Source organism: Podarcis gaigeae (genome assembly GCF_964106915.1).
Source record: "Podarcis gaigeae genome assembly, chromosome: 4".
NCBI lineage: Eukaryota > Metazoa > Chordata > Lepidosauria > Squamata > Lacertidae > Podarcis > Podarcis gaigeae.
The window spans coordinates 10567301-10592330 of record NC_139677.1 but is presented as its reverse complement, the minus strand read 5'-3'; the positions used below and the strand labels follow the sequence as shown (position 1 = coordinate 10592330).

The 25030-nt window shown below is 41.9% G+C and overlaps 2 protein-coding genes across 36 annotated transcripts in view; one reads left to right on the top strand and one right to left on the bottom strand.

The window, feature by feature from the left end:
• LOC310844094 (mediator of RNA polymerase II transcription subunit 22-like) overlaps positions 1-25030 on the top strand; it is a 304807-nt gene that overhangs the window by 198545 nt on the left and 81232 nt on the right. The window lies entirely within an intron of this gene.
• The window catches only part of LMO7 (LIM domain 7), a 148623-nt gene that overhangs the window by 83583 nt on the left and 40010 nt on the right, over positions 1-25030 (bottom strand). For all 35 annotated transcript variants that reach the window (XM_083737727.1, XM_083737729.1, XM_083737733.1 and 32 more), the window contains exons 3-4: positions 14399-14469; positions 10554-10623 (exon numbers count right to left, since the gene is read on the bottom strand). In XM_083737727.1, the coding sequence (XP_083593853.1) occupies positions 10554-10623; positions 14399-14469 (141 nt within the window). The remainder of the gene's footprint in view (positions 1-10553; positions 10624-14398; positions 14470-25030) is intronic.

Genomic DNA, 25030 nt, shown 5'->3' with positions numbered 1-25030 from the left:
CTCCACCCATTCCAATTATTGAATTGCGAGTCCAGAAAAGAAGGGCACAAGCGGATGAAGGGGGATTATTCCAGCAGCCAGATTTACCCATGATAGGCTCCATGTGATTTTAAGAGAAAAGTCATCCTTCAAATTATGGGACAACTTGTTTTGATTCTATCCAAGTATACACTGGTTACATTAAAACCAACTTAAATCCTCAAGAGAGTGTAGATCTATTATGTAGGAAACAAAGTTTAAAACCCTTGGCTTCCTGTTAATTCTATCTGGGCAGAACCCTCCCAGCTTTTCAGTATATTTGCTTTCTTTATTGTTTAAACAAATACTTATGAGGGGAGTCATACGTTCTCCTTACGTAACAAATATAAATTCCAGCATGCACACCCCAAAGTACCAACATTGCATTATTCGGCTAGGACAAACAGCTTTTACGTAGTATCAGAAATACAAGTTATGGCACATCTTTAACATTCAACCAGAAAGGCGGGGTGGGTGGGAGGTTAGGTTTGAAGAGGAAGCCTAAACTAAATTAGAACACTTAGTTTATGGTGCAAAAACTACAGGAGTTTCTCCAGGCCATAGGAAGATTCAATCTTCCATCACATATTTTGGATTGTTTTCTACCATTATTTACATGCCTGCCACTCCGGTTTATGTACTATTTAAACCAGTGTTATGCAAGCAAAACCAGAACTAGACTTAATGAGTATGAATTAATTAGCATGAAATATATGCACAGAGTCTACGAGTCCAAAGGTTGCTGTTAAATATACACACATCCTTACTCAATGACTTTATTTTGACCACCTTAAGTTGCATTAGAAAGATTTTTGTTTAATTCCTTTAATACCTCACAAAACTTAAACAGCAAGGGAACGTAAGGGATTGGGCATACCAAGAGCTACGTAAGTAGAATCTAATGAATCATGACATTGTAAGAACATTGTATTACTATACCCATCAGTATTAGAAGCGAATATGCCAATTCAAATATTTAGTAACAGAGTCCATATTTACCAGGGAATGTGAAACAGCAAAGACCACTCCACCTTCTAAGACAAATTCTAAAAACCATAATTTATAATTACATTAACACTCTCAACTTTTCATTTTAAAAAAAAAATCAAAGTCATGTGCCTCAAAGTTTTCTAAGTTATGAACTGTTGTCCACAGTTATGTAGAATCCCCCACCGCCCCAGAATTTTGGCATCCCTTCCTTTTAAAACATTTCACCCACATAACACAACACACACATCTTTTTCTACTCTTGGTCTAAGGACCTAAACATGAGCTTTAATACCAAATCAGAAGGGTCTAGCAATATTTATGTTAAGACTGGAGATTCATAAAGATAAAGCAAAAAAGGGTGCTTAAACGGCTGCATTCACACATGATGCTAAACCATGGTTTAACATTGCAAAGAAAAGCAGGAAAGAGCTACCTCCCCTCTCCTTCATTGTCACAAGGACGCCTTTGGCAGAGTTTAAGGATACCCAGATTAGCACTACAGTTAAACCAGGTTCTCTAGTTTGTCTGTCTGTCTGTCTGTCTGTCTGTCTGTGTGTTTAAATCTGCTTAGTTTAACAAGCTAGCTTCATAACCTATGATTTGAAGTTGGCTTGTTAAGTAACTGGCCAGAATTAATTTACAACACAATGTTTGGTTTTTGTATAACAAGGCAGGTTTCATGGAAAGCAAGATTAACTCTACCAATGTCCCTGCTTCTAGCTGTACAAGAGGACTGAGGAACCAAAGCATATTTTAGTGTCCCATGTGAATTTTAAAAATCCCAGCTCAACCTGAAGCTGGGGACTCTAACAATCTGTAAGATTTCTTGTGGAAGCCTTTGATAGAGATCAGCTGGACTAGAATATGGGCAGCCACCCCAGCTGTGCCATTCGCAAGACCATGCTCAATCTAGAAGGAAAATCAGACTATTCCCCCCCACACACACACACGTGTACAGACAGTTTACAACAGCAGTTTTTACTTAAAAATGGCACTGACAGTCTTCTCCCTATGAATATGTTCTGGGGGTAAATGAATTGGTAAATGTTATGGTGCCGTAAAGTAACTGGGAATCTGATTTACCATGTCTGACATATTAATTAAGTAATCTACAGTGCGCCCGGTTAATTTTACATACTGCATAAGATCTCAAAGCTGATCTCAGATTCCAATAGCCAAAAGTATTTGCACTGGAATATTTACAGAGCAATCCTATGGAAGCTGAGAAGGGGGAAGAATTCCTTTGAGGCAAAACCACCAGTTCGAAAACCCTGCCAGCTTACGCCAGTCAAGGCAGAAGAAGGGGGCATGGGGAGGGTGGGAGGGGCTTGTTCATTTTTCTCCTGCCACAAATGACTGCAGTGGGAAGGGAGAGAGTAAACCACTGGCTTGTTTCCCCAATGATGTGGGAACAGGAGTGGGAAAAGGCACACAGCAGTAAGTTCTGCCTATCATGCTGCTCACTCAAGTTAAACCAAGGTTTGTTTCTAACTATGTTTCAATGCGATGTGCAAACGAGGGTGCTGTTACTAATTTCATAAAATGCAGTTCTAGAAACAGAAACTCTCCCAACTTCTTATCACAACTCTCTTTGCAATTCACTTTCCTGCAAGATCTCCAAAGTGTTTTTTGCATACCCAACAGTACAAAAACTAGTTTTATGCTTTTCCGAGTTGTTACACTGGTATATCATTATCTTCAATCAAGTGTACAGTTCCTATTAATTTGCTTTCAAAATAATGCTTATATGCAAGAGTTAACATTCCCCACCCCCCACCCCTAGTATATACTTTCCCTACCTGTTCTTATTACCGATGAGCCAAAACTGGTGTGTGCGGATTTCACATAAATCAGTGTTCCCCAAAAAGGACACTGTCCACTTTTTGCTCTTTTTACAGGTCGTAATCAGATTGGTATTCTTGCCTTTCTATGCTGTTCTGGTGAGCAGTTTTCTGCCAGCACACCATGCGAAGACAAATGTTTCTGCCCAGTTGCTTTGTCGGCAAGAGGCCAATATTCATTCCTCTCCCCCTTCAAGAGCTGTGACTTTCGTATACAGCTACACATGATTGGCTCCATACTGGCATGGTCCCAATTGGCTGGAATCAGAAAGTGAAGCAATTGCCCTAATTATAAAGAAGGGCCACTGGTGCAGTGCTGTAGTAGAGTACAACCAGGACACATACAGATCCAACTAGGAAGTGTATAGTAGCAGCAGTGGCTACTAACACCCCACCTTTTCTGCAAGGGGCTCATGGTGGTTTAAATACAGAATCTCCTCCTTCCCATGTTATCCTCATAACAGCTCTGTGAGGAAGTTCAGGCTGAGAGTGAGGGGCTGGCCTTTAAAAGCACACCTTGTATACCAAAAACTTTCAGTGGTTAAAAAAAAATGCAGGGGAAGACTAAGTCTTAACAGTGTTTCCTTTTTGAAATTGCTGCTTAATTTTTTTTAAATAAACCAATCTTCATTCATTAGAAAGTATGTTCAGTCAAGAGGCGAGTCTCAGAAAGGGCATTAGAAACAAAGGAGAATTTCCTGGACCAAAAAAATCCACCTGCAGAAAACAGGGATTAGGGCAGTTTATATGTTTCAAACATTAACTAATATTTCTGTGGCAGCATAACTCAACTTTTCACAATGGCCATGCCCCAAATTTTACAGCAGATGTGGACTAAAACATAACGATCATTTTCAAACACTGGAGCACATAATAAATGTTAAGACCAAGGAAGAAAATAAAAATTTCTCATGATTTGGAATTACCTGAACTTCTGCCACTTTTGTATTTTGTGTGTGTGTGTTTCTTTACCTCCCTTCAACTCCTATGGATCATAAATAATCAAAATTGTGAGGGATACTTCCAGACTACAATCTCAAGATCTGCAGAGTTATAAAATGAGCTTTTTCATACATAGGGAATTTATTATGTTGGACCATAAAAGCTTATGCATTCTACAATTACAGTGGGACCTTGTTTTGCAACCAGGATCCGTTCCGGAGCCCTGGTCGCTGGCCGAAAAAGACGCTGGGCAAAGTGCCGTGTCTGCGCACATGCGAGGAGCGGTTTGCACTTCTGTGCATGCAGCAAACCCAGAAGTAACCCATTCCAGTACTTCCGGGTTTGCTGTGGACGTTCGACGGAATGGATGCTCGACGAGGCGGACGCTAGATGAGGTACCACTGTAATTTAGTTCCATGCTTGGAGGTGCATGTAGTTAACTGAGTCAGAGCTGCACATTGGTACTCACACTCCATTTATTAGAAACAGCACAACAAATAGCTGGCTTTGGTTTTTGCATTCAGAGGGCAAAAAGGCTTTGTGACTAAGTATTCATCACACATGCATTAGAATTACTAATTATCTTTATGGCGCATGGAGAGAAACAGGCGGATGGTCACATGAGTGGGAAGCCCAGAATTCCCAGACACTAATCTCAGCTGACTGTGACATTCCATCTATGTAAAAAGGAGAAGAACCAAAGTTGCTTTTCTCCAGGCTGCACTAAAGATTGATGCAACTTTGATAGAGAAGGCCTAACTAGACCACTGTGTGGTAGCAAGTTTAGCAGTGCACATAATTTTTTACCTGAGCAAAGGAGAGGCCAGGGGAGCCTGTGTGTAGAGTGTGCAACTATACTGTAACTCTCCTCCCACATTTTCTGCCTTCTTTTGCGGCCAGTTTCCCCTAATCTGTTGCATCTAAAGCCAGCAGAGATATTGCAAGGGTATAATTTATAAACTCAAAATCTCCCTCTCTTTCTCTTGCACACACACAAATCACATTTCTCCTACTGTAGACACAGTTATAGTATTTGGGATGGTAAACCTCATGTGAAGGCAAAGTCCAACACTTCAAACCAATATAAAATAGGGAGTAAATCTCAAAGTCCAGACAGTACATTTAAATCTTTACACTGTCTTTAAAAAGTAGCTCACGATGACAACATCACAAAGCCAACATGTCTGGGGCACACTTTCACACTAAGCATAACTCTTTGCCCATCCACATGATTAAAAATGGAGAATTATACAAAGCATATAAAAGACACATAATTCCTCCTTTACTTGGTGCTGAACTGGGCACATACATTTTATATAGTGAAGAGGGATGCAAAGCATTTCATATTAAGTTACATATCAGGGCAATCAGCTCTACGCATCGGCCAAAGGGAGTCGCATGCTTCTTTCACCAGTTCAGCCACTTACGGTACTTACTATTTCCTAATGACCCTTGGCAAACCTGCTTTTGATCTGGCTTCAGCTGCCTCTCTCAGTTACAGGGGTGCACAGCTGACAAATACAGAAAGACTGATCCCTGGGCTAAGTGAACAAACTGCAGGAAACAGAGACACCCCCTTCCATCAGACGGAAGGATTTGGGGGAAAGACCTGCAAACCTTAGGTACCACTGTGCCAAGATGAAAGTTCCCTCCCAGTCTGATTTAGGGAAAAGTAGGGACGCGGGTGGCGCTGTGGGTAAAGCCTCAGTGCCTAGGACTTGCTGATCGCAAGGTCGGTGGTTTGAATCCCCACGGCGAGGTGAGCTCCCGTCGTTCGGTCCCAGCTCCTGCCCACCTAGCAGTTCGAAAGCACCCCTAAGTGCGGGAAGGTAAACGGCGTTTCCGTGTGCTGCGCTGGTGCTGGCTCGCTAGAGCAGCTTCGTCACGCTGGACACGTGACCCAGAAGTGTCTCTGGACAGCGCTGGCTCCCGGCCTCTTAAGCGAGATGAGCGCGCAACCATAGAGTCGGACACGACTGGCCCGTACGGGCAGGGGTATCTTTACCTTTACCTTTTACTAAAGATCAGAAGGCTGGTGGTTCGAATCCCCGTGATGGGGTGAGCGCCCGTTGCTCGGTCCCTGCTCCTGCCAACCTAGCAGTTCGAAAGCACGTCAAAGTGCAAGTAGATAAATAGGTACCGCTCTGGTGGGAAGGTAAATGGCGTTTCTGTGTGCTGCTCTGGTTCACCAGAAGCGGCTTAGTCAGGCTGGCCACATGACCCGGAAGCTGTACGCCGGCTCCCTCAGCCAATAAAGTGAGATGAGCGCCACAACCCCAGAGTCGTTCCCGACTGGACCTAACAGTCAGGGGTCCCTTTACCTTTACTAAAGATACAAAATGTCTGTGCTTATTACCCTTTTAAAACCAGGGTTTAGAATAGTTAAGACAGTGACAGAGATGACAAAACATAAAAAATGCAAACCATTTTGTGATGTGACCTCCTGTGGTGAAAAGTGATCTGTATTGGAACTGAGTGAATAATGAATAAATTTACAAAATGTTGCCATGGGGGGCAGGGGAAGAGAGGAATATGCAGTAGTTAGATGGATCTTGCTTAATTTCAACGGTTATAGAAACATATAGGACTAGAATGAATGGGCTTCAGTTAAAAGATTATAGGTGTGGGCTGAAGGTTTTCCTGCACTGCAGGGTATTGGAGTAGATGACACTCTGGGTCCTTCTGACTTTACAATTCCCTGATTCTAAATTTATTGACAGCAACAGCAGTGTGACAATGGAACCAGTTACCTAGAAGGGGTGGTGGACTCTATCTCACTCAAGATTTTCAAGCAGAGGATGTGCAGCTATCTGTTGGAGATATTTCAGCATGGAATTTCTTGAAACTGAGGCAGGAGGTTGAACTAGAGGGCCTCAAAAGACTTATCCAACTCTTCCGATGGGTTACTGACATTTAGACATTAGTGCTGTGTAACACAACTACTCCCAACATGGTGAACCAAACATATTTTGGGTTACAATCATCCCTGACCATTCCCCATGCTGACTACAGCTGATGGGAGTTGTAGCTCAAAACACCTGGAACATACCGGGATCAGGAAGGCTGGTTGATTTTTTTTAAAATATCTTTATGTCTTCAGTTTAACAGTCTTCTGGTGGTGCCTTTTCTGGCTCCTTTCCCTCCCCTAGAACCTACTTCCTCTTGGGATACAAGCAGAAAGAGCCCAAGAAAGTCTCACATAAGGGTACTGATAAAAGTGTTTTGGAATAAGGGATGAGCTAAGATCAGTACTTTAGTGGGCCTTAAAGGTAAAGGGACCCCTGACCATTAGGTCCAGTCATGGATGACTCTGGGGTTGCGGCGCTCATCTCGCTTTACTGGCTGAGGGAGCCGGCTCTGTGGTTTAGACCACAGCACCACCCACACCACTCCCTTTAGTGGACCTTCGTTTTGTAATAACAAAAGTTTGTAATATGACCTAAGAATGCCAGAATAGGAGAAGACAACTTTAGAGAGATATTGGCAACTAAGAATGCCTGAATATATACAAGGCTACCACCTATGATTCCCTTAATTTCTTTAGAGTGTCTCAGGTGCAAGGTAAAGGATTTCAATGTGAATTGAAGTAGAGCAGTTTAACTCTCAAGGTATCATATTATCTGAAAACATAACAGGTGCAGAGATTCATTCGAAGCTTGGAGGTTTCTTTCAGTCCATTAAACATTTCCTGCATTTGCTTCCTGCGAACAGGCTGCTACAGTTGATAATTGCTTTTATTGCTATAAACCTCAGAACACACATCACTCTGTAGAACGGCACAGTCTTCTGGAGTATGTGCTTCTGTTGACACTTGGTAGTTTTGTTAACAGAGGGGAACGTTGACAAACAGCAGTGGTGGCAAATCACACAAACACTCACTTGTCAAACCAGAGTTGGAGAAGAAATACAGGCTGAAAGTTGCCTGAATCTAGACAGCTGCCCAGGAAGTGTAAAGGGCAGGGCAAATGTTGCACATTCCTCACCCGCCCATTGCCAGGGTTGCCAACGCACTGCCGCCTACACTTTAGCCAGGAGTACATTTACTAAGAATTCAGCTTGAAAACATTGCAGGGCCCTGATGCTCAAAAATGCTACACCCACTAGAAACTATTTGCTCTGGCTTAACTGGTTTGTGGTTCAGACCTGCCGTGGTTCCAGCTGCAATTCCAGTGGTAAGGAGGAAACACAATACAGAACAATCTCTTAACAGGGCAGGCAAAAGTATGCTTACCCTTTATGGCATCAATGACCTTTGAACGCCTTAGCTCCGCTGCTGTGTTTAATCATCCACAAATACCATTTGTTGACTTGTTTGTGCTTCCACTGCGAACATTATCCCCAACAGCTCAGGACACACCCACATTCAGCAAGTGTGCACAATAGCACTACAGAGGAAAGTGCATGAAAAGTATTCAACTGTCTAGCACAGGGACAGAAAACCCTTCCTGTTGTAAAGGACCTTGCTGCCATTTATAAATTTGTTTGTGGGCTGCATGGAACATATATTGCACTAACAAAACACTCAGAGATACAAGCTTCAGCACATACAGTATGGAGAAAAGAAAATATGTACAGCAGGGGATGGAGGGAGACATCTCAGTTGCAGGAGCGAAATATGGCCCCATTTGATCTTCAGGACATTCCCCCATCACACACAGCCAGCCCATAATACTTCCCTCACTGGCAACCCACCCACCCACCTTTCAGCTGGTTGGATTGTGTCTTTGAATTTTGATAATGCCTCTTGTTGGGACGGTGGATACAGAGATGTGTGCAGAAACTAGACACACAATGATACAGAGGTAATTCATTGCTGTGTTCATTTTTGCCTGCTCATGGGGCTCTTGAAAGTTTGCCCAGAGGAAGTGTGGCCCTTGCATTGCCCTCACTCCTGATGTATACGGACATATGCTTACTTTTTTCCTCTTCTTGTCAATTCTATACAATGCCAAGTCACAGCAGACTATCTCTGCAACCAACTGGGACTGGGCGTACTTGTGTAGCTAACTAACACAATCACAATGCATGTTTTGCTGCAGAAGTTTGGTTCCATGCCCTCATGCATTATTGTGGGTTTTTTAAAATGGCAAGGACTACCTGTGAGGGGCCTTTACTTTACCCTAGATATGCATACTTCAGAACATATTATCTGTCTTTTAGTTTAGCTTCCCCGACCCCCACCCCACCCCAGCAACACACTCTTAGTTTTCCTGTGGAAATGCTTGCTTCACATCTTATTTGCAGCTTAAGAAGCCCAGCTTTCACCGCATGCTTTTTTTGTGTAAAGAGCATCACACAGATGGAATTTGCTAATTGGAATGCTGCCCTTCCTGCAGTACACAATGCCCGATTCAAAACGTTCAATCGCTCCCCAAACATTTTCAAGAGAAATAACATTCAAATGTGCTTAGGGACGAACAGTACTGTGAAGAATGCTATGGGTTCTGGTCTAAAAATAATCCCAGCTACCATGCCCAATGCATTAAAATACTACTTCACCTGAGGGAACTCACCTCTTCTTTGTTCTGTTTTAAAAATAATTTATTACCTATAAACATTTTGGTCAGAAACTCACGTTCCCAACTCGTGAGATATTTTTAACACAACTAAAAAGGCTGGCTATCAATACCTCCCCTCTCCCAAACATCTTCCAGTAGGTGAAGAGCTGTGTCTTAGTACAGCCCCTCTCATCATACAACACGGATGCTCGCCTTAAGATACCAAGGCTTCTGATTCCACCCTGCACTGCACTTATGCCATCAGCAACAAAGCTGCTCTCTAGTTCTCCTCATCTTCTGAGGACCACGTTAGATGCTGCAGAGGCATCCATGATGGATCTGCCCCAACATGATTTTCTTTGGTAAGCAGCAGCCATAGGGAATGAGCATTTGGATAACAGCTACACAGATTGGATGAGGAGCAATTTTACCCTTTCTTCAGTGGTAATCTGCCATAAAATGTCTATTTTGGTTCAAGTGTCACTTTTCCTGCTATGGAAGGGCTAAATGTTGACTCACTGCGCAAGGGAATGTGGTGTAAAAAGATATTTTCCTGTATCCCCCAGGGGTGAAATAGATAATGTGCCCAACATAGGAAGTGTTAAGAGCCCCTAGACCTGAAGTTGCTTATCCCTATTAAAAATACATTTTCTGTTTCAAATGGTGCAATGTGACAAACTAATCTGCTGTTTCAAAATATAATTTATTTGCTTAGCAATGGCAGGAGAGTTTGTTACATTTAAATGAATACCATCATTGGAGGAAAGATAGGGGATCATGGTGGGAGTGCATAAAACACTGGATAAGTTACTTTAAAACTTGACCCAGATGTTGCATATGGAGGCAGGAAGTAAAGAGAGAGAAAAGACTATCCTTTTAAAGGCAACATTAGTAATGCTTAGTAATTGTGTTGGTATGAAGAATAAGATGAAACCCAATTCAAGGAAAATATTGCTGTACATTACTAGGCTTGGCATAGCTTTACCAATATCAATACATTAAGAACATGTTGTGAACATCTAGTAAATCTATACCGTAACATGCAAACAACAAGAGGGGGAGCCAGATGTTGTTGGACTACAATTCCCATCATCCCTGACCTCCTGCCATACTGGGGCTGATGGGAGGGCACACAATGATGGGAGTACTGCACCCAAACCTTATATTAATATCACCTCTAAAAATCCAATTTGCCAATGCTAATTCGAATAAACAGAATCCAGAAAGCAAAACTGACAATACAAAAATATACTTTATGACTTACCAGCCCAGCTATTGGTGTTGACAGACGATTAATCTTTCTAATGATGCCAGGTTTGATCTTGTTAATTAGACTAGAAAAGAATGAGAGTTACCAGGTTTTATAATGCAATTTTACTCTAGGGCTAAACATAAGCATTAAAATTACAAAGTACTGCTTCTCTCATTTAAATTACACGAATCAATTAAACAGATGACAACTGCCTTTGCCTCAGCTTTTCTACTGATAAAAAATATAACTTATGCATGTGTACACGTAAGTATCAAAAGACTGGGAAATGTAAAACAAAGAAACAAAAATCTTTAAGCATGGGAAAATAAGTGCCAAAAAAGTAGAATGTAATTACACAAAATTACACAAAAATGTTTGTACCATGAAGTTGCATACATAGACAATATTTATTTCTGTTTTGTATTGTGCGGGTGGCGCTGTGGGTAAAACCACAGAGCCTAGGACTTGCCGATCGGTAGGTCGGCGGTTCGAATCCCCGCGACGGGGTGAGCTCCCGTTGTTCAGTCCCAGCTCCTGTCAACCTAGCAGTTCAAAAGCACATCAAAGTGCAAGTAGATAAATAGGGACCGCTACCCGGCAGGAAGGTAAACGGCGTTTCCGTGTGCTGCTCTGGCTCGCCAGATGCGGCTTAGTCACGCTGGCCACGTGACCCGGAAGCTGTCTGCGGACAAACGCCAGCTCCCGGCCTATAGAGCGAGATGAGCGCGCAACCCTAGGTCACCATCAGGTCACGACTGGACCTGATGGTCAGGGGTACCTTTACTTTTTTTAAAAAAAGTTATTTCCAACTTTCTACCTTCGGGGAATCCTTGGACTTACCTGCCAAGGAATCCCACCTGTGCATTGCGAGAATTTGGGAGTGTCTTAGAGCTCATGGTTCACAAGAACTGCTGGCCAGACCTTTTTCTGGCCTCACCACAGCTTCAACTGCACAGAGAATGCAACCATCACGTTGTAAGAAGAGACTAGTGAAAGGGACGGACAGGGTTGTCTTTTAGAGAGGCTTATGCACCATTTTCAATTTTGGGAATTCATGAATTCCAATTCATTGGGAATAGCCTCTAATAAGCTTCTGGGGAACTCTTGTGCTCCTCATTTAGAAAAGTTGTACAGACCAAGCAAGGACCAGTTCCCTTACCCAGACAGAACAAAAGTAAACACCACCCATGTAAGATAAGACTACACTTTGCTACAAAGAAGGGGGGGGGGAGTATTAGCATAGCTGTCAAGTGTCCCTTATTTGAAGGGACAGTCCCTTATTCCAGCACCATGTCCTGCTGCTGTCCCTTATTGATGGATGTCCCTTAAATGATGTCCCTTAAATTTCAAAGGAAGTAGCTCCTCTCCCTCCCTCCCTCCCTGCCGGCCAGGGAGGAGGGAGGCTTTAACTGTGTTGCTTGGCTGTGTTGCTCCCCCAATAAGAAGTCTAAGAACGACTGGGGGGTGGAGCTTGCATGCCTTGTGTGTGGCTAGTTAATGCAAGCTGAGAGGGTTTTTGAATGCTGGACGCCATTTTGTTGCACGTGCTGCTGCAAACTTTGCAGTGCAAAGCCAGGCCAGGGAGCCATCTTAAGTTGAGGCTGCATAGGCCTTGTGGTGCATGTGATTCAGATTCTATTCAGTTGAACCTCTGGTTACAAAATTGGTTGGACAGTGTTCTTGAAGCTACCAGCATGGGTTTGACCAGACTACAGGAGGACAGGAAGACTGGAGTGCCTGGAACAGGTGAGGCTGCAGGTCCCTTATTTTCAAGGCTGCTGGTCCCTTATTTTCAAATCTGCAAGTTGACAGCTATGAGTATTAGTCATCACCCCCATCATTACTACAGAGAAGAACAAACAAATGTGACTTGGGACAAAGACATATGTAGCATATGCATCATGGTCAATTTACACAACCAGGAGATTCCTCATACACTTAAAAAGCAGGTCCAACTAGAGCACTGACCAGTTCAGCATACAAAACTGGAGCTGAATTGAATGCTGGGCTTAGTCCAGCTGGCAGCAGATACAGTTACACAGTGTTATGTGGACAGGCAGCACCCAAGTCTCCCCAAAGCAGATTTTTAACAAGGCAGAACTCAATCAATATCCTGCCTCCAGTTTTGACAGTCCTAACAGAGTGGTTCACACAGGCAAGTAGCTCACAACTGCTTACTTGCCAAGGTTTTGTGGACTAACTCTACTGAAAGGCGTTAAGATAAATCACACATGCATGTCATCACTTGATGTGATGGTTGTCAGGTGGTGAGCTATATGGATGAACTAGCCCCACCAAGAATGAGGCATGGACTCCAAAGGTCTTAATTTAGGAAGATTCATTATGACAAAGTTGGAAAATTGCCTATAAATACAGTATCTGAAGCAAAATAAAACTTCAGAAACAGTAACAGCTCAGTCTCCCACAAGCCTGGTAGCCTAGATTGCCATAATTGAAGGTCTTCCATTTATATACAACAGCATGCCAACAGGTAAAAGCATTTTTTCTCAGTTTGCTCACAAATACTTGAGAATAAGTGGAGGGGAGAACATAATGTGAATGATCTATAAACCCTAACCATAGAATTAAACAAGTTGCAGCAGTGCAGCTTTGCATTCTCAGAAAGAATTTCATTTCTAAAGGCTATCCTCCAAGATCTCTCTCGATTGCAAGTGGGTGCTCATTAGTATGAATGAAGGGAAGCTTCAAAAACGGGGGCAGTCCCATCTGCCAAATGCCAGATATTTTCACATTTCTATTGCCAAATATGACAAAAGCACTAGGAAAATATATATTTGGAAAGGGTATCTGGTAGGAGTTTTAAACATTTCGAAAAACCACAACTACTTATTAAACATGTGGCAGAGGAAGAGAGGGAGAAGCAACATGCTGATGTTTAAAAAGGTTGGGGCACTGGGAGAATGGTACCAAAACACTCTCAAATACTGACACTTTTTGGGCATCCTTTTGCTAGATAATATGTAAGAGAAGCCAGGAAGAGAAAGCTCCTTCTCTTCAGAAACTGCCCTGATTCACACCTCCCAGGTAAGGTACAGGTAAGAACTTGGGGTTCTCCACTGACGAACACACTTCCCAAATGTTCCAAAACAATTCTCAGTTTTTAAAAATATATATATTTAAAATGCATATTTTGAGAAAAAATACAAACAAATGCTCATGTGTATTTCTTTCTCTTACCAAGTCACAACTTATGTGGGAATCGGGGAAGTATGGACGTATGGGGAAACACATGATACATGCTGCATGTGATATATATCATGTGATACATATTGAAAAACACAACCACACCTTCCAGATGTTGTTGGATGCCCATCAGCCCCAGCCAATATGACCCATGGCCAGGGATTCTGGGAGCTGCAGTCCATCAACATCTGGATGGCCACAGGTTCCCAACCTCTGAACTAAACGATCCTCAGAATTGGTGTTAATGCAACCCACCTTCTCTGCAGATTTTTTTGGCATCACTTGGCTGAAGAGGAGGACTGTGTCACATTATGCATGGGGATAATAGAAATGGGTAGATTTATGCCAAAATTGCCTCTGTTGAAGGTGGTTAATGTTTAGTTTTATATGCATCAAACAAAGTTTAGAAGACAAAATGCATCAAATAAAACACCCAAGAGCGCACAGAATTATATTTTCACTTTCAATTAAATATTTTGCATTTCAGCCATGGGGTGCACAAGGCATCCTGGAAGACAAAGCAAAATACTAAGAAGTCTTGTAAACCTGAGAAGAGCAGAACTGCTTCTGCTGTTGCACTCATCAATAGATGATCAACAGTTTTAAAAAGCTTTACAGATAAATGCTAGCCTTTTCTTGTCAAAAATACTTACTCACACAGGAGGACTCCATTTTCCAAAGCAGCACGGAAGTCGTTCTTTCCAAAACTTTTCCCAGTAGCTGCCTAGAAAGAAAACATATCATAAGCTGTCTTTTCAGAAAATGGGAAACAAGAAAATGAAGCCTTTTTAGATGTATACATAGGATGTCATTTCTCAAGTCTGCAATTTTTACTCAGCATGGTGAAAAACCTCCCCCCGCCCCTAATCCTGGTGAGTGTGACAAGTTCCAATCTCCCTCCCAAGTTTGGACATAGAGAAGGGGCAGAATAGGATCCACGCTGTTGTGCTCAGTAGGCCTCAGAAACACACAGGAGCTGCAAGTATGATCTCTACCCTTCCCTAGTTCACCTAGGAAGAGACATTTACCCCAACCTCACACTGATTTTTGTAGGTTTGTAGTAATGCCAGGGGCAACCACATGTTTTGAGTTGACTATCTGTATCCCTAATGATTGTTCATGTTATGAATGCAAGACTGTGCTATCTTTTAATGAGGGCACAGGAGACATTCTATCAGGGAAATGGCCCCAATAACAAATTTGCTGCATTCTTAAGGTGTTTTACCTCAAGGGCCTGAAAATTTGTTCAAAACTATGTCTACCATACTGTGTCTCTATTTGCACTTTTATTTTATTAGAATCAGGGACAGGGCACACACCCCAGCTTCATAATCTGCAGGTTCCCATTGCAATTCATTCAACTTTCATTAAACATACAGGGTTAAAGGGTAAAGGGACCCGTGACTGTTAAGTCCAGCCATGAATGACTCTAGGGTTGCGGCACTCCTCTCGCTTTACTAGTCGAGGGAGCCGGCATTTTGTCCGTAGACAGTTTTTCCGGGTCATGTGGCCAGCATGACTAAGCCGCTTCTGGCGAAACCAGAGCAGCGCACAGAAATGCCCTTTACCTTCCCGCCGGAGTGGTACCTATTTATCTACTTGCACTTTGACGTGCTTTCGAACTGCTAGGTTGGCAGGAACTGCTAGGCTGCTATGCCTTAGCATATAAGTAATGCATTCATAACGACATTCAAGCCAGAAAAACAAATAGCTGCTAAACCCTCAAATGTCTTCCCACCCCCTTCATAAATTACCATTCTTCTGAACCATTCTTTTCTAATGCCATTCATCTTTTTAAACAGTTATACTAGTGCCTGTATTATTTGATCATTTGGATATTGCCCTCTACATGGGGCTGCCTTTAAAGACAATCTGGAAATTACAGTTAGTACAGTATGCCAAAGCAAGATAATGGAGACAGACATCAAGGATCCTGAACACTGATCCTGAAAGGTCCTCACTGGATGACCTAATCATTTCCAGGGTAAATTTAAGATGACTGTCTTATAAAGCCCTCTGAAATCTCTTGAGGGACCAGGTATGTGAAATTCCACTTCACCTTGGCAGCCTGCCTGGGTGTTTAGATCAAGGGGAGGCTTTTTCATTGTTCCAGCACTAGGGTGATGACACAAGATAAGGCCTTCTTGGTGGTAGCACCCCAGCTATGACCTACCTTCTCCCTGGAAGTAAGCCTGGCATGCCAGGTTAAAATCTGTTTGCCCAGAGATTTGTGGAACATCAGTCTGCTGCTGCAATTGGTATGCTGGAATGTTTATTATGTATTTTATTTGTAATAATAATAATAATAATAATAATAATAATAATAATAATAATAATAATTTATTTATACCCCTCCCATCATGGCCTGCTCATATGCTGTTAGAGTTGTTGCTTTTATTGCTGTTTTAGTCCACTCTGGGATTAATTGATGAAGCGAGGTTTAAAAATGTCCTTAATATTGGCTACAATATCATCAGATTAATGAACTGTACAAATTAGATAAGAAAAATGGTTTTGCCTCAGAAAAATCTAAGTTGGAAACAGAGTTGTTGGATTCTAAAGTTAAAAATTTGTCTAAAATGTATAATTTATTGTTGGAGTGGCATACAAAGGATGAACAAGTTAAATCAGTGATGGTAGATTGGGCAAGAGATGTGGGATATAACATAATGTTTGAAGACTGGGAAAGACTGTGGAAGAAAGGGGTCAAGTTCACTGCATGTACAGTGTTAAAGGAAAATATAATGAAAATGATGTATAGATGGTATTTGACTTCTGTAAAATTAGCAAAGATTTACCATAACAGTGATAACTTATGTTGGAAATGTAAAGATAAAGAAGGTACTTTTTATCACATGTGGTGGACCTGCCCCAAGGTGAAAGACTCCTGGGAGAAGATTTATAATGAACTGAAAAAAATGTTGAAATATACAATTAGTATATTTATACTACTAGTATAGAAACCAGAGGCCTTTCTTCTTGGAATAACAGGTTTGGAATTGCCCAAGAAAGATGTTAAATTATTTTTGTATGACACAACTGCTGCTCAAATTTTATTAGTTAAGAATTGGAAAACACAAGAAGTATCAACAGTGGAAGACTGGCACATGAAGATGATGGACTTTTCGGAGCTAGCCGACCTGACTGGAAGAGTCCGTGACCAGAAGGAGGAGGACTATCAGGAAGAATGGATGAAAATTAAAGACTATTTAGTTAAATATGCTAAGTTAAATTGATTGGAAAAGCTTGCAAATAACAGGCTTAGGACATAACTAGGTAATGAGATGAATTAATATGTTTAATACTGATTTGGAAAGGAAAATATAATGATGTTAAGTAATTAACTTTATAAGAATAGTGGTTTTGGAAAACCGTTAAAATGATATACACTGAAGTTCAACAAGGGGGATACGAGAAAGTCACTTAACAATGTTATTAAGTTTGGTTTAAATATGGTTGAGATGTTTGTTTGTTTGTTTGTTTGTTTGTTTGTTTGTTTGTTTAAAAAATTCTTTGGAAAATCAATATAATTTTTGAAAAACATAAAAATAAAAATGTCCTTAATAAATAAATATCACTGGTGGCTAACAGTTTTATTTCTAAGGTACTTTAGTAAGTACAACATTTAAGAAATGCAATTAGCTGACAACTTGTACTTTCAACACACACACAAAAAATGGGATGCATCAACTGGAATAGACCAAAAAAAGAGAGAATCAATCTCAATATACTGAAGAAAGAGTAGGTTGTACTCTCTTTTTTTAAATTCCTAGAGGAATACCTCATCAAGCTGAAACATGCTGGGCATCATTAAATAGCTCATTCTGCATACTGAGATCAGCGCATACTTTGCATCACAATGTCTAATCTCACTAGAAACTGCATACAGAAGGAATTACAGAACAGAGGTTTTTCCCAGCAGGCAATGCACAGCATTCTCCACTGGCCAAGTTGACACAAACTATGTTAACTAATCCCCACATCCCTGTGTCTGCTACCTTTGCCCTACAGCCTTGGTAATGATATCATGTATTAGATAGGACATTGCTATTCATAAAAAGGTTTGATAAGAGCCTCTTACCTGCCTTTGATATGTTTTTGACATTAGAGATGTCTAGTAGCTGTGGATTTCCTGCTCATATCGCTTTGGTAGCCAGCATGACATTATATTTAAATGAACACTCAGCAAAGATAGCATTGTTCAGTTCTCCCCAAGCTAAATACAACCCTGCCCACTCTACTGTTCTGGCTCATAATAAAGAAAAAGACTGCTTTAAAAATGGCATTTGGCAACTGTTGTATGACTGCTGTTTAAAAGCCAAGATCTCTTTTACTACTCGTCCCCTTAAGCCATTAATATATCATATCACTGTGGTGAAAAATCGTTAGCTTTTAAAGCATTATGATTCATACTTCGATCACACACACCATTCACCAACTGGTTAATCCAGAGGTGTGGTGCATTTCTTTAATCCACATCAATTAAAGAAAAAGAAAAAGAAATCCAGTGTGCGTCGCATGCACCTCATTTGACAAATCACATTCCAGAAGAAACGAGGCTATCAGTTTCAGAGCATTCGACTTCCTTTACTCCAGTGCCTACACCCAAGTATGAGCCTGCTTTGCTTTCACAGTGCATAAAGAACTAATTATTTAAACAACATTTCTGAAATTCCTGTGTAATTACTTGCTTGCTACTGTCAAAGTTTACTGAAGTAGATTCTCAATTATCTTTGTGATATCCATATTGTAGTTCTAGGTTAGTCTTGTTGACGTCTTTTTCCGTGTGGCAAAAAAGATTAAGGATTTAAATATTTATGTGGAGTGAAACACTCACATTAACCAGGCATTACTAACCGGTAACATATAGAATTCACCCAAAGACTACCGGAGAACTAAAAGCAGATAAGGATCATACTTAGGACATGGGCAGCCAATATGTCCATCCAGTTATACCTTGTCTGGTGAACAGGATATAACACAGGGGTCCTTGCTGCTACTTGCTAAGTAATCATTTTTATTTATTTAGAATAATTTATACATCACTTAAATTTGTGGTTTCTAAGTGGTGTGCAATACACATCCACATATATAAAGATCAATTAAAATTAATAGGATCAGAGAAACTAGAAGTTATATCCTGTCAATGGTACCCTTGTAAGACTTTAAGAGGTTATCTAGACCCTAGAAAACAGTGGCTAATAAAAGTTATCATTTGAGTTGATTGCCATCTATTTTCATCTCAGAACTAATAAGCAGCAAAATGTAAACACAATGCAAAATTGCTGCATTAGGAGATTCTGTCTGGGTACAGTGTTCCAGCGGTGGAGCCACCAACATACCTTAATGCACACTGGTTTGTGACATGAAGAGGCATTGCCAAGGTTGCTATTGCTGTGGGATACATACACCACATTGTAATTTAAATATTTAGTTACTGCTGGAAAATAAACAATAACTTGAAGCTTCCAGGAATAATAATAAGAATCAATTCAGCAACATCTAGGAGAGCCAAGTTTCCCAAATTTGGTCTAGTGCAACGGTGCTATATCTTTTCCCGCAGGATGTGTAATTAATGCAAATAAAGGTAATTGTCCTAATTTAATTCTAGTGGCCATGCTTTTCAAACTCTGCAGGAGTCACTCAGCATATTAAGCTAAATAAAGAGAAACAGTTAAACACCAAGTTGAAGAACTTATAAGAAGACTGATTCAAACTGCCTAATTCAATTGACCAATATGAAAACAGTCAGCTTTGGTATTCAATGTTGGTATTACAAAGTAACCACCCTATTTATTTTGTAACAGACACCACTCACTTACTGTGATTATAGATTTTGCATTTCTGGTTGTAGTCCATTTCATTACTGGGCTGCCTAAAGGAATGTGTTGTGTAATAAGATCTATAGCTTTACCAGAAGTTTTACATGGTACCTTTCATATCTAAATGGAGTGTTCCTTGATGAGGTAACCAAAACAGATTTGGGAACTAGGTCCTGACTTGTAAGGATTGCATTCCTCTGTGTCAATGAAAGTTCTCTGTAAAGCAATACCATTCACGCAAGACCATGTTTTGTATTCTATTCCCCTTCCCCATCACAGCAGGGAGTTTGGGGCTGTGTGTGTAAAAGGATGAAAAGCTGGCTTGGCCAATGGTGTCATAAGACCTTGAGCAGCGTGTGCTGAAAAAAGGAGGGAGAAAACAGCCTGATCAGAAAAACTAACCAACAAACTTAAACCGACACGGGGACAAATAGAAGAAGACGCCTTACACAGCCCAACAAGACAACGACAAGAATCCACCAACAGCGTACGAATCAACATGGCTAACCTGATTCAAAACACCCACCCACCCCACTGACACAAGAAAACCAAGTTCACCACAGCCAATCACAAGCAACCACACCCTAGGCCAACCACAACCTCTCTCACCACCAAAGGAACACAAGTGAATAGTTAAGAGAACCCGCACAAGCGATGCTGACACAAAACCCCACACAACATTAAGTAGAATAGAAAAATTGCCACCCGACACCACCCCCACTCACCATTCCCCTCTCCACCTCTTTCCCCCTTTTCCTCCTAATGTAACACTAATGTCTCAGCAAATGAAACTGATTTGTAGAAAATGTAACTTGAAAAAAGAGACATTGCACATACTTTTGTAAACCAAGAAATCATTAATAAAAATATGTTTTGTTTTTTTAAAAAAGGAGGGAGAACTCTCTCTTAGGGAAAAACATGCCCTGCAACTCATTCCCCCCCCCCCACCATTCTCACTGCCTTCTTACTTTTACAAACTTTACACACCTAACACACTTTTATCCCACATGTTGCACAAAGGGAAGCACATTAGTTCTGTCTGAGTTCTTTAATTCTCTTTCACTGTGCGGTCGTAAAGATTATCCAGTATGCGACTGAGTCTCTCCTGCGAAACAACGTCAGCCTGGAAACAATTGTGATCTTTCTGACCATGTGACAAGGAGATTTTTGGATAACCGTATCTCCACTTAATAAGCAGAGATATGAAGGAGCCTTTTGACTGCTCATGAGCATTCCTCTACAGTAGAAAGAAAACAGCAGACATGCTGCCATTACACTTCATTAGCACGGTAGGGAAGCAGCTAGGTCTACTTGAACAAATTTCTAAACATGAGGAATTATTCAAAAAGCAGCATCTCGCCTACAGCCAATACAGTCCATTTTATCACATCCTCCTGCTGCTCGTGAATTTAGGGCAAAGCAGCATTCTACACATTACAGAGTATGACGTGGCAGAATTGTGGCATCTAGCACTTTAGCACTTTCCCATGGTGGTCGTGAGGAGGAACACCTTGGTGTTGTGAGCTACCATATCAGAGAGAAAAGCCTTCAGCACCGATCTCTTCCTGCTGTGCTGGTTTACTGCACAAGAGTTTTAATGTGAGGAAATGTTGCAGCAGGAAATTTTTACAGAAGATCAGCTCTGCCCTTCATTGTGTGAACTGTGCAAAATGGTTCTAACATCTATAGAAGGGCAACCTATTGTTCTGCTGCAACCTCAATCGAAGCACACAAACTCAGAGGCTGATTCTTTCAAGAAGCTTAGTGAAATACGTTGATCTGACAACATGTCCCTTGCATTCCTCTTGAAGCCCGGAGCGGGGCAGGGAGAGAGAGAAACTTAGCACAGAATTGCAGTTTGGTTCCTTAGCAAGCAATCTCACATGTCACCTGGGAGGCTGGAACACTTGTTCACACCTCCATTGGTGTTTCTGAGATTTAAGTGGCCGGGGAGGTGTTCCTACCACTTGAGAGGCAGAAGAATCAAGCACAGCACCCCCCCCTCTGGAGAGGCAAGGGTAGAATCTGTATCTGACTCCAAAGGCTGGATGGACAGAGTGACAGGAAGCTTCAGTGCTGGCCTCTGGCAGTTCTAGAGAGGGAGGGAGGCAGGGCATGTGGATCTCACTGTGGTGACTGATGAGACTTGAGCGCAGGATGAGGAAAATTTGGATCAGACAGTGACTTGCCAAGTCTTCTGGAGCCTTCCCCAGGGTCCACTGCAAGCCACCCCTCGTTGTTGTCTTTACTTCCATGTATGTCTTGGGCTGGCTGAGTTATGAACAACACCAGTGTTGAACATGGACATCTGAAAAGCTAGTCTGAAGGAAGAATGGTGCAAACAGTGGAACCATGTACTGCCTTCCTCATGACAGTGTACAAACAGAAGCAGATTGCTGCAGTGGTTTTCACCCCAATTGCCGTGGCACCCTGGGGTGCATTGAATGATGGTCAGGGGTGCTGTGGGCAACACTGGCCTCTGTCCCTCTTCCCTTCCTTCTGATGCCCTCTTCCGTCTCTGCCTCCCAAAGGCTTGTTTGTTGCAGCAGCCCCAGCTACAAGCTCTGCAGATGAATGGTGCTTCTGGGGCTGGCCAAGGGGTGCTGGTTGCCAGGAGCAGAGGTGGCCTCGGAGTAAGCAAGCAAGTGGGTGAGGGCACTCAGCTCCCAGCCAGCCCTTGCTGTTGGGAACGGACTGGCAGGCAACGCACTAGCCTTTCTTGTGCTTGCTGTGAGCAAGGCTTAACTGGGAGCTGAGTGCCCAGCGCTGAAGGGGAGCTTTTCTGCCATGCAGGCCTGGCAGCGCCCAAGGTATGGTGCTGGCCTCATGTTTGGCCATTCTCCATTAGGCCACTAAGGCTGGGGGGATCCTCTTCCGTGGACTCAAAAAGGTTGAAAACCTCTGGATTACTGTATTGGGGATTTGGTTCTTGCAAGCCAGTCCTACACACATTTTAATGTGCATAGGGCAGGTCTATCTAAAGGCTTTTGGTAGGATACTTCCACCCTTTCCAGAAAGCAGTAGAATAAAGCAAGGAGGAAGTAGCATGCTAAGTCACCACATATAATTTGGAAGAGATTTTTGGAGCCAAAAATTATAGTTTGCAGTGATTTTCTGTCAAAAGCAGAGCCTTAATAGTACTTCTGGATATATTTTAATAGTATTCATAGTTTCACTGCCATTGAGGCCTCTTACTCTGTTTATAAAAAGTTTGAGGTTTAAGGCTAAATGAACTCATCCTTCCTCTGAAAAGTCCTGAATTTAGCAGTGCTGCCCCCCTCAAAAAACCAATTATATGCATATATTTTACAACTTAGTGTAAGAAAAGGCAGACTGCCTTTCAACCTTCTCTTCTTTATTGCAGTTTTGCAGTTTGGAAGCAGCTTCTAACTAGTTTTTCTTTTCGTGCCCAGGTTTTAGATGTGAGAATTCTGTTCTTTTTCCTGCTTCCCACTCTTTAAGATTCTTCCGGATATCTCTATATCATATATTTGACTAAAAAACAGAAGGAAGCAATGTACAACACTTAAAATGTCGAATACATTTTCTAGCAATCTTCCCCCGCCATGCACTCACAGTCAGTGCGCACTCAGGAACAACACTGCATCCTTGAATAACATTTTATTTTTAAGGTATCAGACTTTTAAAATTTAAAACCAGGTTTGACAGTGGCTAAGGTAGGTGGTCTAAACCACTGAGCCTAGGGCTTGCAGATTGGAAGGTTGGCGGTTCGAATCCCCGTGATGGGGAGAGCTAGTGTGGTGTAGTGGTTAAGAGTGGTAGTCTCATAATCTGGTGAGCCGGGTTCACGTCTCCGCTCCTCCACATGCAGCTACTGGGTGACCTTGGGCTAGTCACACTTCTCTGAAGTCTCTCAGCCCTACTCACTGCACTGAGTGTTTGTTGTGGGGGAGGAAGGGAAAGGAGATTGTTAGCAGCTTTGAGACTCCTTTGGGTAGTGATAAAGCGGGATATCAAATACAAACTCTTCTCCTCCTCCTCCTCCTGTTGCTTGGTCCCTGCTCCTGCCAACCTAGCAGTTCGAAAGCATGTCAGAGTGCAAGTAGATAAATAGGTACTGTGCGCTGCTCTGGTTTCGCCAGAAGTGGCTTAGTCATGCTGGCCACATGACCTGGAAAGCTGTCTGCGGATAAACGTCGGTTCCCTTGACTAGTATAGCGAGATGAGCTCCACAACCCCAGAGTCGTTTGCGACTGGACTTAACTGTCAGGGGTCCTTTACCTTTACCTTTTAAGGTAGGTACAAGGATTCTAAGTAGATTTGCTGCTGTGTTTAATTTATATGTTGCAGGTCATAAATAGGTAGACACATTTTGAGCTATACCTGGCATACACAGTGCTGATGAATTGATCAGCAAAAATGCATTCTGGGCTATGTGTCAGATAACGATTTCTTTCCTGCTCAGCCATATGTAGATGTGACAAAAGTTTGAGAACTGTACCAGTCTAATGAAGCTAGGCAGTTATTTTCCTGGAATCCAAGAGAAAGAACAGATTTGAAATTAGAAGTGAAAATGAAGAAATGGGAACCCAAAACAGTACCATGTCATTTCTTTTCCCCAGAGCAAGAAAAAAAGATGTGTTTGGTGTTCTTCACTCCCACTACTATTCTACAATATTGCTCATTTCACACATTTTCAGCCAGGGTACCCTCCATAAAATGCAGCTTTGTTATCAACACTTCCCATGGATCAGGCTTCAACTCGTTCCCATTACAGAGATGTTTTGTAAAGTACATGGCAAAGGGAGCATGGCCAACATTGCCCAGCATAGCCTAATGAAAGAGGCACGGTGCAATATTACCACAGGTTCAGAGCCAATGCCAGGCTTGTTCACTGGCAAGGGATGAGAGAAACTGCCTCTGGCAGATATGTTCAAGTAATTACAGTCAGCAGAGGGAGGACGGGCATAAATCAACATAAAATCCGATGGAAGAAGGGAATCTGGACCCTTTCACTGATTTGAAGGAAGCTCAATTGTGTTCTCTATGACACCAACAAATCCATTAACAAATATATACTGCAAAAGCGATAGCAATTTTGCTGTGAAAAATTGCTACAAATAAGCAGTGAACAAACTCACCATTTTCTTTAGCAATACATCTGCACTTTCTAGCCTGAGCTAATCTCCCTTAGACATCTCATTCTATTACCATTGCCATTAAGTACTTTGCCATTTGGTCAGTCATTTTCCTGCGTGACAGCTTAAGCCTCAGATTGCAAGTTTTATTCTACCCAAGTCAACCTGGCTCTAACTTGCATCTCGTCTCCCTTGCATGAGGGTAACACAGCAGGAAAGTTCTGGAGCTGTTTCACCTCACTAGAACATGGCTGAGATGAGCTAAACAAGTTTGACAGAATCCTTCTCTCTTATTAGGGTGTGTCTCCCAGAACAAAAGATCAAATTACCACCCTGCGAGTTGCTATGTACATTACCCACATAC